This window comes from Octopus bimaculoides, chromosome 7 (assembly GCF_046866305.1).
Source record: "Octopus bimaculoides isolate indiv1 chromosome 7, ASM4686630v1, whole genome shotgun sequence".
NCBI classification, from domain to species: Eukaryota; Metazoa; Mollusca; class Cephalopoda; order Octopoda; family Octopodidae; genus Octopus; species Octopus bimaculoides.
In genome coordinates this window covers 39056389-39073888 of record NC_142934.1, presented here as the reverse complement: position 1 = coordinate 39073888, position 17500 = coordinate 39056389, and the positions used below count along the sequence as shown (strand labels likewise).

The 17500-nt window shown below is 35.8% G+C and overlaps 1 protein-coding gene across 2 annotated transcripts in view; it reads left to right on the top strand.

The window, feature by feature from the left end:
- Positions 1 to 17500, top strand: part of LOC106883978 (transmembrane channel-like protein 7) — a 141887-nt gene that overhangs the window by 94099 nt on the left and 30288 nt on the right. For both annotated transcript variants that reach the window (XM_014935137.3, XM_089355230.1), the window contains exons 6-10: positions 556 to 701; positions 3243 to 3393; positions 11750 to 11911; positions 14971 to 15143; positions 16845 to 16962. In XM_014935137.3, the coding sequence (XP_014790623.1) occupies positions 556 to 701; positions 3243 to 3393; positions 11750 to 11911; positions 14971 to 15143; positions 16845 to 16962 (750 nt within the window). The remainder of the gene's footprint in view (positions 1 to 555; positions 702 to 3242; positions 3394 to 11749; positions 11912 to 14970; positions 15144 to 16844; positions 16963 to 17500) is intronic.

Here is a 17500-nt window from a genome sequence, read left to right as displayed (position 1 = left end):
GTTTTGCTTTAAGTTGCTTTTATTTTGTTTTGGTTTTATCTCACTCCCTTTATACTTGTGTAATTTACTCTATCATCCTCTATAAAAACTATATCTTACTATTGCAGCTGCACCAGTAGTCTATAATTTAGGATTATATTATAGTCTTAATCTTATTATTATTTTATTTGCATAGTCTGTTTCTAATTCCCGATTACTAATTTTAATCTTTACTGTAAACTATTTATAGTTATATGAAATCGTGGGAAATATATATTACTAGAGTAAAAAAATAAGTACTGGGGGTGGTTTGTGCGACTAGACACTCCAAGGCGGTGCCCCAGCATGACCACAGTTCAATGACTTGAACGAGTAAAAGATGAAAGATATATACATTTCTTCACATTTCGTCATACTTATGTCAAATGTTATGAATAAGGATTATTTTGACGGAAACGATGAGAATTAATTTTTAAGGGGGTGGTTATAGTATCCTAGTCCTCCTCTAGCTCTGGATTTATCTAACCTTAATTAAAAGATATCAGATTGTTATTTTCACCTTCGTTGATATTTCAGGGCTGGATGGAGAAGACGGCATTGTTCTATGGATATTATGACAATAAAGAACTCTTCACTTATGGCAAAACTTACATCATACCTTTGGCTTATCTCCTTGTTTCCATTTCCTGTCTACTTTACAGTGTCATTTTGATGGCTAAAAAGTAAGTTATATATTACTACTATTTTGCATTTGGTATTATTAAATGGTATTACAACCATCATTATTGAGGAGTAGCATATTCACGCTTTTCTCTTTATTTCTGAGTTTAAATTCCGTTGTAACTGATTTAACCGTCTAACCCTGAGATTGTGGAAATTCATTTCGCTATTTTTGAGGTGCAACTGATGGTGTTCAGGAAAACCAGCGGTTTATGATGCTGTTCTTATTGCAACCCCTGTGATTGTGCATTACCGGTCACCTTCAGGTACATGATGAACGACATTGATCTCCGCCACCTTCTAGTTGTTACCTTCGTAACATAATAGAGATGTGTGGCTATAACAGATATAACTTTTGGCAACATGCAGCCAAGTAGGGTCACATGGGCATATAAATATTCATAATCCCGTGTAACCTCAAATCAAGGCCAGAACTTCTTGCTGCAATGGGTACTGAGAGGAAAGCCTTAAAACCCAATATCCAAGGTATAAAGCCCAGTTGTTATACATGTAGTAGTAAAACTACGGTCGTAAGGAGGCCCTAGCCACAACTCGCCAGTCAAAAAATAAATAGCCTAGTCCTCAGTATCAGGAGTGAACATTAGAGCCAAGAATCCAATCCCTCAACTACACCTTCGAAGAAAGAAAAGACCCAACAGAACCTACAGGAACATTTAGATCTAAACGACCATGAACATTTCTTCAAAGCTGTACCACTTATGTGGATTAGACGGAAATCAAAGTGAATAAACGAAAAATCAAAGAACCAAAAGAAAAGTTGTAGGAGGAATACATATCCTGTGAAGAAGAGATACTCTCCATAGAGGAATCACTCATGCCTTACGGAGGAGAGTTTATATACCTTGTGAAAAGAAACCAGTCTCCTCCCTAAATTAAATTAAATCCATAACAATTTACAAGGCGAACAAAGATCTTATTGACACTTATTCGATATATACAAAGAAATCCTCATGTACAGATCGAGAAGGAAATGGACTACATACTAATTCAAAATTCAAGACATTGCAAAGTGTTATATGTCAACCCTACAGGAATTTTGTTCTCATTTGTCTATTATGACAAAAGGGCTCCTTATGCAAGATTTTGGAATCTCCAGCTATGAACAATACAAAAAGAAAGAAGAGTGCATATTTAATCAGGAATGCGGGGTACCCTAATAATCGCTAGTGGCCTTAACTATCTATCTATCTTAATTAAACTAACTATTGCTTAACCATGCTCTCATACCGTCTCCGATGAAGGGATATAACAAATATCCTGGAAACAGCTGTAAGACTTTATATTTATAAATGTTCTATATTATACACAGCCTTGGTTTTTTATCTCATTACGAAAAGTAAATCCTTATATTCACACGCTGATATATGACCTACGTTGGACCCCTTATTCACATAATCACCGAACCTGGAGCTTAACTATGGTCTATCTAGAGCACTTACTCAGCATTACCTGAAATCTCTGGGTCTAATTGACATCACTACCGCTCATAACCTCCTTTATATATATATATATATATATATAATATTAGGGATAAAAATCCAAATTTACAGGGAAAAATTCAATTTAATTTAATTTATCAAAATTAAAATTAAATTAAATTTCACAATATATAATATATAAATATATAATTTAGAGAAAAAAGCTACAATTATTGAATTCATCCATGAAAATCCACAATCACATATAGAAAAATTTAATAAGTAAATACACTAAAAAGACCTGTAATAAAAATCAAAAAAGTACAAAGTAATAAATATTAAAACGATTACACGTGCTTCATAGCCACATTTTCAAATAGAAAATCAAATAAAAATCAAATCGATTCAAAATAAATCGATCGAAAATCAATTCTATTCAAAAATATAGCTAATCTTTAAAATGCATTTCACTTCTGTTGTATGTTGACCCCCACTGGAAATAAAATGCAATTTTTTGTTTTCATATTTTTATATTTAATTGTATTACTTTCGCCTTATAGTTGGCTTGATATATTTTTGTAGTCCTATATCATATTTTATCATATCAACCTTCCAGTGTTTGGATAAGTATAATTTATCTATTGTGTATTCGTGATATAGACTTTATTTTCTTTTGCTTAACAAATTAATTTAAACCCAGCAAATTTATAACTATACCTTATTACCGGAACATCTGTTGTATTGATAGCTATTGCTTTATTTTTGACATTTAAGTCACTTTGAAGTACCACTCTAATGTATTTACGATATTTCGTCTTGAATTTTTCTGTAATGTATATTTGTAACATTCTGCCAAGTATATTAATTCTTAATTATTTATAAGTCTGTGTAGGAATGGTTGGAACACTTGTTGATTCTTAATCAGGAATAACATACAATTTATTATATCAAGGGAAGCATGAGCCATTATATCAGCCGTAGAAATGGGAATTGGTGTGTTTTGCAAATAAACATTCCTGTAGCATCAACACAGTATCATTGTTAGAGTCACTCGATAAACTTTTGAAAGAGATCTGTAATATCTATTTCAACTATATGTTGCAGATCAGCGGCCAGTTTTCGTGACAATGTTGAGGACGACAGAGCAGGAGACAATTTCCAGTTTTTCAGTCTGGTTTTTCTGAGTTGGGATTACACCATTACCGATGCGGTTAGTGCAAAACTGAAGAAATCCAGTATCATGAAGCAGATACAGGTGAGATGAATTGAATGACACATTAATGCTTAAATATAAATATTATTAACTCAATATGAATATTGATGCCCCAATATTAATATCCTTGCATCCATATGACGCGTTATCTCAATAAAATTATTGTTGCATCCATGACATTTTGTAAATGTAAAAACAATAAAGTTTATGTACATCTCCAAAAGAACATTCTATCTCGCCCAAGTTTATGTGGGAAAACTATGATTGGTTTGCTAACCTGTATCGAAGGACTTTCGGCGCGGGACCTATGGACAACTTCCAGAGGTCCCTGGTTTGGCTGTGCTTCCGAAGTGCCTTTCCAATTCAGAATAAACTCGTGAGGCACGGCGTTACGGTTTCGTTTACGTACCCACGTTGCGGGCAGAGTAACGAAACTGTTCTGCATGCAATCGTACAATGTCCGAGTCTCTCGGACCTATGTGTTTCTACCGAGCGGGTACTGTCACAGCTGGGAGAGTACAGTTGTCAGTCGAATCGATTATTAAGATCGTTCTGCCGTCTCCTCTAAAAGAAGAGAAATTCTGTTTTCTAGCCGTAATAGCTATAGCGAAAGAGGCGATACGGAAGACGCGTGGAAGAGGTATGGCATCAGGCACCTTCGTCTCCGGGCATGCTTTGGTTAACCTCTTTCTATATCACCTAAGAGGGAAAGCATGTCTGGAGAAATGCCTGATGTATACGCTGTATTCGTGTAAAATATAGACTTTCTTTTATAGCAGTCGTTATTTTCATTATTTTATTTTACCTGCTCACCGTTACTAATTCATATAGTGTCTTTTTAAGAATAGGATAGTTTATTACTGGAAGAGCTAAAGTACACATCCCTATTACGTCATATATTTACATTTAGCTCTGTTTTAACTATTAATTTAATGCGTCTATAATATTCCTCTTTTAACTTTTTCTTTTATTTGTGTGTATTGTTCACTGTCTGGCTCCTAAACATCAGTAAGGCTGTATTTGGTCTAATTTACTTATTGCTCCTGTCTAATACAACATTAGTGTTCTTTATTAGTTTGTCACTTCAATGTTACCTTCAGGCATTTTCTAAATCCCGATCTGATATCAGTTCCTCAATAAATCAAGATATTGCCAGTGACGTCATCCATAAACGAAAGATAGTACTTCATCCTCCAACAGCATTCGTATGCGACAGGTAGAAAGGAGCAGAGATGCAATCACTTTGGAATATTCCTTTTCTCAACATAGATATGGCTCTCAACATAGATACGGCTACTTTTCTTATATATATATATAACTTCGTTTCTCTTATATATAAGAGTTATATATATATATATATATATATATATATATATATATATATATATATATATATATATATATATATATATATATATATATATATATATATATATATATATATAACTCTGTGTCTCTTTGCCATTTATTTTTGGCGTAATTGGTGTATCTGTTTATTAATGTCACTACCTTACCATTAATAAGTAGTTATATTAAATATATCATGAATAAATGGTGTAATGTTACTCGATGCCTTTCTTAGACTTTTCCTTTTTCGTGTGAACTGTTTGTTTCATACAGATCTATATTTAAGATATGAGGAATTATGTAGATTATTTACATTCGACGGATATTTGTCCTCATCTTGTTTGTTGTAACGTTTCGGTTGATATACCCTCCAGCCTCCTTCAGGTGTCTTGGGGAAATTTCTTTAAGGTATTTTTCGATGTTATTATTATTATTATTATTATTAATATTATTATTATTATTATTATTATTATTATTATTATTATTATTATTATTATTATTATTCAGGTCACTGCTTGGAATCGAACTCGGAATCTTGGGATTAGTAGCCATATGCCCGTGGGCAATTATGGAGTGAATTTTAGGGCTTATAAATCTAATATTTTTCTATCCTTCCTTAATACCGGTTCCCATATGCTGCTCATATCTGCACTCTGTCTGCTTAGGAAGTTATTGTGTTCTAGCATATATGCTAATTCTTTTAGTTTTCGTATTTTCCAGTGGTGTTCTCTGTCTATTATTTTAACTTCATCCCACAGGGGGAGGCGGTCCCCATTTTTCCATACATGATCAGCTATACCCGATTTATCAATATCTCCTCGTGTCACAGCTTTGCGATGTACGTCTACCCTTATTTTGAGGGGGCGGATGTTTCGCTTTTGTATAACCTACCACAGCTGCATGGGATGGAGTACACGTAGTCTTTGGTCATATTCTCTTCTGTTGGTGGTTTTACTCGAAGGAGATATTTGCGAAGTGTTGTATTACTCTTGAATACTGTCCTGATGCCATATGGGCCGCATATCTTTTGTATCTTTTCGGTGAGGCCTTTCACATAGGGTAGACAGACTGTGGACAGTTTATTGGCCCCATCCACTCTCTCTTCTTCATAATTGGAGTGAATAGTATACTTTTGGGGTAGTCGTTGCTTAACAGATCGTTATTGAGCTTGATCATTTCTTCGTGGTGTGTATCACGATCGCTACCTATATTCTTAACATGATGTTTTAGGCACTGAGCAATCCCTCTATTTACACTGTATGGATGGTGAGAATTGAAGTTAAGGTATCGTCCAGTAAAGGTCGGCTTGCGGTATACAGATGTCCTGAATCCATACTTGGTGCGTGTTATTAATACGTCCAGGAATGCCAGCTGATTGTCTTTTACCTTTTCCATTGTGAACTGTATGGATGGCTTTATTGAGTTCACGTGATCTAACAGCACTTGGACATGTTCCTGGTGGGGTCAGAGTATAAAAGTGTCATCAACATATTGTAGCCATAATGTTTGTTTTAGTGGTGTTGATCCTAAAGCCAAATTCTCAAAGTATTCCATGTATATATTGACTATTACTGGTGATAATAGCCACCTCCCCCTGTGGGATGAAGTTTAAATTATAGACAGAGAACACCACTGGAAAATACGAAAACTAACAGAAGCAGCACATATGCTAGTACACAACAACCTCCTAAGCAGACCGAGTGCAGGTATGAGCAGCATATGGGAACCGGTATTAAGGAAGGATAGAACAACAATAATAATAATAACAGAAATGAGAACCCAGGTTCGAAATTTCCCCAAGACACCTGAAGGAGGGTGTAGGGTACATCAGCCGAAACGTTACAATAAACAAGATGAGGACAAAATATCCGTCGAATGTAAATAATGTGAACTGTTTGTTCCATTTGATTTAATGAGAATAGCAAGTTTTCGGATAAGATGTAGTATCAATTTATATATATATATATATATATATATATATATATATATATATATATATATATATAATTTCATACTACATCTTATCCGAAAACTTGCTATATATATATATATATATATATGATACGGTTCATTATCCGGCCACAATTATCTAGGAAATGCATATCGAAACTTAGAGATCAACGGAAAACCATCCACATAAATACATAACCAAAACCCTAAGCTTTACAAATGTTCAAAAATTATTTTTCTTCTTTTTTTTTCTTTTTGAGGAGGGGGTGTCTCAAATATTCAGTTGTTGTTTTTTATTTTTGTATACATGCATAAGGTGCATTTTAGAAGTTGAGACTTTTTCAAGAGAGATATTCATTAATTTCAAAGAAGTACAAAATTATAATCTTCTTCAATGCACTTGTTGTAGTGATCCGCCTCTTCGTGAAGGCCTTGCGGAAGATCTTGAAAGTAAAGGTGTCACAGCCTCCTTCATCTTCTCAATGTCTTCAAAACGACTGTCCCTGAGGTTTTCCTTCGGCTTGAGGGACAACGAAAAGTCACAGGAAGAAAGGTCTTGACCGTAGGGAGTGTGAGGGATAGTTTTATTGCCCAACTCTGTCAAGAGGTCGATTACAAAGATGAAGTTGTAGACTGATGAATTGTCTTGATGCAAGTGCCAACAATCCGGAGTGGAAGAGCTTTGGCATTCTGAAAATTAGTCAGCTGTTACAAGTAGTGTTCAGTAGTGTGTGTTCAAAGTGTTGTTACAGTCGTCTCCTTCAATCGAGAATTAAAAAAATGTTGGTCAGTTTAGCATATTAGATGTTATAGTATTAATATACTCCCTTCTACTGGTTGCTACTTGTCGTGATGGAGGGCCTTGCGTGGACCAATGGCACTGAGAGCAATGCCCTCGGGAGTTCTAAACTACTGCGACAGTATCGGTAAGGTTGAAGACAAGAACTCAGACTAAGCGCGATCAACCCCCAAATATCCCAACGGCGGAACAAGCGGTTGATGAGAACAACCTATCTCAAAGCCTGAACCAGCGGGTGAAGAGAGCTACGCATGACAGAAAGCTACAGAAGGGGCTGCACACAGCTACAACCGGGTTAGCGGCAGTCTGTTGTAGTTTAAGAACTGGATCCTGCATGTCTCATTCTATATGTGCTGCGGAGAAAGATCATGAAATCAAGGGTGTGGGTCACTTCCTGACAAGTTGAGGTCCACCTAAAACAAATCCACGCGATGGACCAACTCAGGGCAATACTGAAAACCACTATAATTGGGCCTAAACCGTTTGAAACACAAGCACGAAACCGTACCAAGTGGTGGTGTTCCATAACCATCGGAACCAAAAACTTTAAAGTCACCAGAAGAGAAAAAGAAGAAATCAAACGACTGGAGAGAAAGGTTTGAGAAAATCGTCCTCCACCAACATTACAATGTCATCGACTCTTCTATGCAAGAATTGGTCTACAGACCCATCAACGCCATCATCATAAAGGAAGCGTTCAGCAAAGAAGTAACTAAATTCTCGGATACGAGTTAAAGACGCCGATTGATACACTAAAATTACAATAATCTGCCTCTCTTAAAAAAAGTCACAAACCTTCTGGAATGCACCACGTATGTTGTTTAAACAATGCGTTCTTGCGTATGATAATTACATTAAATATGTATTTATAAAACTACTATCAGCTATACTTATTGAAATCGTTTCTCATTTGTTTTTCTGTTCAAAAGTTCATTTGGTATGTTTTATTTGTCTTGCATGATCACCTCATTTACGTATTAGTTGTATGGTTTCAAAGATAATTTTTCCGTACAAATCACATAAGACACATAAAAACATGCGTCATTTGTCTTTATTGACCTCCTGATAACAATACTTTATTTATTTATTTTCAGTTGTGATTTTGGTTTTGGTGATATTAAGGATTTATTTCAGATTTTATGGAGAGCTCTGTGTCTGTGGTTATGCTACTATTTAGCACGATCAGGAAGTTTTATTATTATCATCATCGTCGTCATTATTATCATTATTATTATTATTAGTAGTAGTAGTAGTAGTAGTAGTAGTAGTAGTAGTAGTAGTAGTAGTAGTAGTAGTAGTAGTAGTAGTAGTAGTAGTAGCAGCAGCAGCATTATTGAAACAAAGTTCAGGTTAAGTCTTATTCCTGGCCGGATTTATGTGAGTAACGGGTTACTACTACCTGTAACCATGGGTATCCACACGTACGTTTTCGGCAGTCTTTCAAGTGCTTAGAACCCTCCTGATAATCCTCGCTGTCCCTAAAAGCAAACCTTCTGTCGGAGCTCTACCGAGCATTCTATTTCAATCTCCTTCAGCCATTTGTCTACTTGGTTTACTGTTCAACAACGCACCAATTATCATAGGCACGCTCTTATTCCGCTGAGGTCGACTTTACCGTTCATCCTTTCGAGGTCGATAAATTAAGTACCAGTTGAGTATTGGTGTCGATGTAATCCATTATCCTCCACCCCAAAATTTCAGGCCTTGATGGGTCGATAAGAAAGCAACTTCGCTTTCCCTTATGTATGATTGTAATATCTGGTCTATTATTTTCTAATCTCTTCTCCGTTTAAAGACGAAAGATCCACAAAAATTTACATTTCTCCGACTCTAATACTCATTCGTCTCGATGATTGTACCATGTGTTTCCAGCTTCAAATCTCCATTCTGGCACAGTTTCCATTGTAAAACTTTTACAACTTGGTCGTTCCTCCATTTCTTATATTCTTCCTGTGCCAACTTGGGGTATTCTTCCACAATATGTCTCGTTCCAAGTTCTACAAGCTCTACATTTTTCAGACACATTCTCTCCAAATATATTTTTCTGAAGTTGTTTGTTTTTATTGTTTGATCTTAGGCAGCTACAAGTAGGCTCTTTGTTTCTTTTATTTTTTTTAATTTCCCCTTTTTTTTTTAACTAAGTCCAAGATTTTGTTCCACATATGTCTTCAGTGGCTCCCCAATATTGGCCATGCAGCGGTTTCTCTTCGATCTGTCTGATGTTCTCTCTTTGTATTTCATTCTTGTCCTTTTCTCCTATTACGCGTTTCATCACCTGTTCTTCTTAACTACCTTTAGTAATTATTCTGTGCTGCTCTGTAAACACATTACTAGGCTTTTTCTTTCCATCTGTACACATGCATCTACTATTATTAAGCCTCTTCCAGTCTGGTCTCTTCTCAAGTACAGCCAGTTGATATCAGCTTTTGGTTGGTGGGCTCCATACATCGTCAACAATTTCCTAGTTTTCCTAGCAAGTTTCTTTGAATCGTTTCTGGTCCAGTTTATAATTCCAACTCCATATCTGATTAAGAGTACTGCTTTTGAATTTATTGCTTCAATAAGATTTTTGGAATTCAGCTTTGACTGCAATAATTTTCTGACTTTCCTAGTGTACTCTCTACTGGTAATTTGTTTCGTTTCTTCATTTTTTTATCTCATCTGCTTCTAGTATTCCCAAGAACTTATACCACTGTCCTTTCTCAACAGCACTCTTTGTTTGCCTATTTGGCATTTCAATTCCCTGGCTTCTTTCAAATTTTCCTCGTTTCATTTTCAATATAGCGCACTTTTCTATCCCAAATTCCATACCTACGTCATTTTAGAAAATGCAGATAGTATGTACAAGACTTTCAAGCTGTTTCTCATTTTTCGCATAAACCTTTATATCATCCATGAAAAGGAGATGCTTTATCTGACCATTTCCTTTTCCCTAATTCTAAGCAATTTTAACTTTTTGTAGTATCATAGTGAGTAGTGTCATGACCGATACGAATAGTAACGGAGATAAGCTATCACCTAGGAATATTCCACGTCTGATGTTCGCTTTTTCGAGTCTTTGTTTTCCTCCGATCAATTCAGTATCCAAATGTTTCATACTTTCATCAAGCATTTTCTCCATGTTTTTTGCTATTCCAAGCATGCTCATTGTATTACTTATCTAAATGTTTGGTACCATGTCATATGCTTTTTTGTAATCTAGCCATACTACATTCAGTTCCGTCAATCTGCGTCTACAGTTCCTAGTTATCATTTTATCAATTAATAAATGATCTTTTGTTGCCCTACTTTGTTTCTCGCATCCTTTCTGTTCTTCTGGAAGTAGATTGTTACTTTCCAGATGGTTGTATAACTCTTCCGCCAAGACACCAGTCATAAGATCCACATTAGTGGTAAACAGGTTATAGGTCGAAAATTTGATGCCAAGTTCCCCTTTCAAGGGATCCTTGAGGCATAGCAGCGTCCGTGATCTTGCTGCATGCAGTCATCCAGTTGCGCAGCGATTTTTTCATGCAACTGTTTAAAATTCTTCAGTCAATAGCCTTGTGCTCCATCTGGGACTAATCATTTCCAATTTGCTAATATGTTTAGCTTCTGTCTCGCTGTATATAGACTAATTCTGATGTCTTTTTGTCTTGGTACAGTTTCAAGTTGTCTTTCCACCTTTGTTAGCCACTCTGCGCTTTCTTTTTGTCTCGCTGGCCTGTTCCACAGCCTTCTCCAAGATTCTTTACTTTCTTCGGCATTTGGAATCAGTTCCTGGTGTTGGCCTCCCTCTATTTCCTCAAATAGACACCTCCTATTTGACTGGAACAGTCTATTCTGTTCGAAACCCTTGCATCTAGCATCATATTTTTTCAATTTGGCCTTTAATACTGTCACCTTTTGTGCGATGCCTAGTAGTGCCATTTTCTGCATGTTATATATACTTGTAAGTCCTGGTGTTTTATTATTGTTATTATTATTATCATTATTATTATTATTATTATTATTATTATTATTATTATTATTATTATTATTATTATTATTATTTATCCATAGATGATTTCCTGAGAAGTACTAATAATACTGAAACAGGTCCAGAGTTACCTCCTACGGTTACTGAAATTATGAAAAGTGATATTAATCATTGAGAGAAAATTTTCTTCTCCTCAACATAAGAGCATTTCTATTTATATAGTTGATACTCTCTAGTTTGCAAACAATAATTAAACCGTAGAAAAAAAAAAGTCTTTTATTTTAGCGATCCTTTATTTGATTGTTGTAATATTTTCCCAATGATCTTTTTCTTTCAAATTGTAGACGGAATTGGCAGAAAAACAATACAAGCTTAAGAAAGAAAGTCTAACAAAAAACCAAAGGATTCTGATGTATACAATACGCGTGACTATCAATATATTTGTGTTGACATGCCTGACTGCCAGTGCTTATCTTATATATTATGTGACGCAGTATTCTACAAACGTGAGTATGAATGGTAACGACGCTTTTATCACTGTTGTATAATTCATGCCCCTGGACGAACCGCATTGAATCATCTAGATTGTATCTAGGTAGTGCAGTCGGTGGGTCAGTGCATAAGGATAGTATAAGAAATGCTTAGCGGTGTTTCGTCCGTCTTTACGCTCTCAGATCAAATTCCACCAACGTTGGCTTTGCCTTTCATCATTTCGGGGTTGATAAACTAAGTACCAGGCTGGGATCGATGTAACCAACCTTCTCCTTCCCGCCAAATTTCAGGCTTTGTGCCTTTAGTAGAAAGTATTATTATTATTATTATCATTATTATTATTATTGTTATTATTATTATTATTATTGAAGCGGTGAGCCGGCAGAAACGTTAGCAGGCCGGCATTTTGTCTGTCTTTACATTCTGAGTTCAAATTCCGCCGAGGTCGCCTTTGCCTTTCATCCTTTCGGGATCGATAAAATAAGTACAAGTTGAACACTTTAAGGCAATATAATCGACAGCCTTCTCCCACAAAATTTCGGGCCTTGTACTTATAAGAATTATTATCGCTTATTATAAAAAATAAAAAGAAATTATGAAAAATAAAAAGAATTATCTCTTCTTCCATAACCTACCGTTTGACCCTTGTGCCTTGTCCTAGCCTTCGTTTGGTCATAACCCCTCGCCTATTGGAATTGGTAGCAAACTGGGAACGTTCCGGCAGTGTTAACTGCGATGCTTTGGAGCGGCTTATGAAAGACACGAACAAGAGATCGAAAATGGGTTCGAAATTTTTCAGCCCATAACTTTGAATGTAGAGTTCTTTCCTAAGGTTCCTGTAATGAAACGGATGTTTTCGTCAGTATTGTATTCGAAAGATCCAGTTAACAATAGAATCAACCGTCAGTATTTGATGTCGATCTTCAAGGAAGTTAGTTTCAGTTCCGTTTTCAAAGCCTTGATCATTTAACTATACAGCGTCAGCTGTTTTGTGGTCAGTCTAAATGGCTACTTTTTGGAACCGCTTCGAATTGCTCCCTTGCATTTTAGCTGAGTTTTAACTGAAAGAACTAAAATTGACCCACAGAAAACGCGATGATTGAAACTTACTGAAGTAATACAATGTAGTTGAACAAGACGATGGGCTTACAATCTAGCGCCATTGGTCGTTGGACAGAAGTCCCAATTCAGATGACTGGGGATTGGTTCTGACCAGACGTCGCGGTGGAGAGGAACTAAAACGAAGATAGTAGCAGAGTGCCAATCTCACTCAGAAATGGATTGAGAGAAAGCTTTTCTAGAAAGATTGGCAGAAGTGGAGAACGACTACATCATCAACGTTATTTACTACATACTGAGCTTGTGCTTTATTCAATTTTCATCTGACCGGAGTGAATTGTCTACTCTTTCATTTCTTGTTGAAAGGACTCCTTCCAGAAAACTCATTTACAACCAGAGCTCTTCTTACAGTGAGTCCCGTATGCAATAATAATCTTTTCTATTATAGGCACAAGGCCTGAAATTTGTGGAAAGGAGTAAGTTGATCACATCTACCCCAGTGTTTCACTGGTACTTAATTTATCGACTCAGAGAGGATAAAAAGCAAATTCGACCTTGGCGGAATTTGAACTCAGAACGTAAAGACAGGGAGACAAAATAGTAAGATCACAGTGACGGATATTGGTACGAACATTGACTCCTAGCTCATCGATCAAATTAGCGCTACAGATAAGTGTGGAAGTAGCATTAGTTGTAACTCTGATATCAAGAGAAATTACTTCGTCCTCAATGCTGGGAAGAGATCACGAGGAAACCAAGTAGTACTATCCTTATCTGTGACCAAAAGTATGTAGTATGGATGTATGTGCATGTACGCACGTACTAATGTTACTTCCGTGTGTGTATATCTGTCTTTCTATCAGTTTTTCTAACTATTTCTATATGTGTTTGTGTATTTGTCTCCCTCTTTATTTCCATATGTGTGTGTGCGTGCATGTACAACCATATTTTGCATATTTGTGTATAATCGGACGCAGGAAGACTTCTTGCTGCAGAAATAGTCTCGAGAGAAAATTCTCCTTTTAGACAATATCCGTGAAAACACATGGTGGAGCAATGAATGACGTTATCGGATCGTAGGACGCACGTGTTTCTATGTCATTGCGTTTCATCAACTACAAATACTGAATTAGTCTTTCACGGTTCAGTAAGAACAGTCGTTCTTAAATATAAGAACAGCAAATAATCCATTTGTTAATGCGTACAAATCTTGATCAAGCTTGAAATAATTAATTCACATATATTGTCTACGAGAAGAATTTTCGCCCGAGATTATCTCCACTGTAAAAACTCTTCCGATGTCCGTGTGTATACGAACGTGTTAAATATGAGCATATACGCATATATTTCTTTCAGTTCTGCTTCAAGCACCTCCAGTTAATCAATTCCAGCTTCACCAAGCTTTGAACACATCAGGAAATGTGTTATTTGCTACTCTAATATATAAGAACAACCATTTCTACAAAGACTGATTCTGTATTCGTAGCTGATAAAGCGTAACGACACAGAAATGTCTGCATCCTATGATCCAATGACGTTATTCATTGCCCAATGCTGTGTTTTCATACATTATCAATGAAGATAATTTTTCTTTCGATACCATTTCCGCTGCGAAAAGTCTTCTTACGTTCAAGTGTATATGCATATATTTCATTCAACGTTGCTTCATGATTCCATCTTGACCAAGCTTTGTGCACATGAACAAATGTGCTATCTGCTGTTCTTATATACAAAAACAACCAATTTTACATACATGGGTGCAAGCTCTCAGCAATGTAGTTTCCTTATTTCTGTATAATCCTTGTTTTAGTTACACTCAAATGAAGATCTTAATTCTATAACCCTCGTTACCTGGGTTATATCAGCGTACCATATCGAACTATATTTTTTAACGAATTTTTTTAAGTTTCGTAGATTATACTAACTTTTTATGGCTATTATGATTAGGATTTTTCTTATACCTTTAGGATAATTATTTACATTACTTCAGCATATTTTCTGTTTCTTTTTCCAGTTTACAAAAATGGATACCTACAGTGGACAACACAGAATTGTCAAGTTACTTGTGGAATTTATGCCATCTCTGACAATTTCAGCTTTAAATGGTTTCGTACCAATTATATTCTCCCTGGTTATTATTATTGAGGATTATGCACCACAAAATGAGGTTATGATAACGTTAGGCAGGTAAGGGAGATCAGAAATATTCTTTCAATTTCAGTTATGAATTTAACTAAGCATTGGTGCTGTCAAGTTAATAATGGTGTCTACCTTAAAGTGTCTGAAGGTGCGTAGCTAATAATGGCGTCTACCTTAAAGTGTCTGAAGGTGCGTAGCTCAGTGGGTAACGGTATTCGGCTCACGGTCGTAAAGTCGTGAGTTCAATTCCTGGCGGTGTGTTTTGTCCTCGAGCTAGACACTTTATTTCCAGTCCATTCAGCTGGCAAAAATGAGTAGTACCTGCAATTCAAAGGACCAGCCTTCTCACATTCTGTGTCAGGATGAGTTTCTCTGAGGATTATGTTAAGAGATCGTCTGTCTGTGAAGTGCTCAGTCATTTGCACGTTAATTTCACGGGCTGGCTGTTCCGTTGATCGGATCCGTTTAAACACTCGTTGTCGTAACCGACGGAGTGCCACTTATTTTACGGTGTTAACTTACAGGGAGTCAGTGTTTAACTTCAGACTGTAAAATTGCTAAATGAAACATTGGTTTAACTATGTCTTCTGACGTTTGTGGTTTTCCTGTATAGAGAAATTAAACTGATTGGATTGTTTGAGAGTTAATTTCATTGACTCTCCACACCTACGTCTCAGTTACAGATACACATGTATGTGTATGTGTGTGTATTTATATATGTGTGAGTTGGTGTGTTTTTGAATAAATTGTATGTGTTAGCTAGTTAATTTGCCTATCAATTTGTATTTCTATGGTTGAAAGACTGAAAACTGTTAGCGCAATTTACAACGACCTTTGTTAAAGACATCGGAGTCCACATGAAGCAAGATAAATGAGAATGAAATATGGAATCTGTTACTGTGAAACAGTTCAAACCGTGGATCGGCGAGCTAACCCATTATTGTGAAATACTTGTTTATTAACGCATTATTTGGATTTCCTTTGTTTGGATTTGATAGTAACACAAGGGATCCGTAGTATTTCATAAAAATGAGGAAAATTTTTCATAAAAATGAGGAAAATGAGGACTGATTTCTTTTAAATTATTCTGGTACAAGACATTTTCTGATACTTTTACGACTCTGCTCACCCAGCCTCCTTTGTGTTATTGCGAAATATTAATAATTTCTTTTGTTGACGGCTCTCACTTGAAATGACATAAAACCTTATATTTTCTCAAACTTATGACCAACAAGAAATAAATCTAAATTTTGCTGCTGATCATTGCATAACAGTGAGTATATAATGACATGCAGTACTCGTGCACGTCATATAATATCGAAATATTAACATATATGCTACAATATTAATTTGCGACGTCATAGTATGAATATTTGTCATTATATGATGACCTTATATTAATACATATCACAATATTATATGATGTCACGCAACTACCAAATGTCTCAGTAATAAGATGTATCATAGTACTAAAACGATTTGTAACTTTAATACAAAATTCTGAATCAGGGATGTCGATGATGCAGTCGATACCAATAATTTAGCAATTGATTTCGTACAGAGACAAACGGTCGTACGTGATACTTTATATCACCACCTTAAAAGTCCGTAAATCAGTTTTGTCGGGAATTGAACTTAGATTGTGAAAGGCCGAAGCTAAAGCCACAAAGCGTTTTCCCCACACTACCAATACTACCAATCTACAACTGTCCACCATGTTTAATATATATAAATTCTATGACTTTGCAGGACTATTCTGTTGCGACTTGCTTCGTTGATATTTCTTGTTGCAAGTCTTTACAAGGATGTCATGTGCAAGCCCAAAGATATTTGTGGGATTGGGATGGAGTCGTGTACAAAAATTACGGTCAGTTTCATTACTTCTTTTGTGTATAGATTCATTTGAGCATGTGTGTGAGGGTACATCTCTTATTCTTTACTCTCTTCAGTCATTGAACTGTGACTTTACTAGATCATACATACATACATACATACATACATACATACATACATACATACATACATACATGCATACATACATACATACATATGCATGCATACATGCATGCGTACATACATAAACAAACATACATTTATAAAAGCAGGTGTGAGAGGTGAAGATTTTCGCATGACTTCCGTATGATTACAGCTATTTCGTAACCTTCTTCATATAGTATTAATTCAGTATGCAAAATTATTCATACATGTTTGCATGTGTTATGTTCAGCATAATACAGTACAATTGTATAGGCACAGATAAATGGCTACATTTACGACTGAGGAGCTTATTGTGATAGCCACATGTTTCACTGAATCCATATTTTATATTACTCTTTTACACATATTCATCACACACATACACACACACACATACATGCATAAACACACACACACACACATACAAA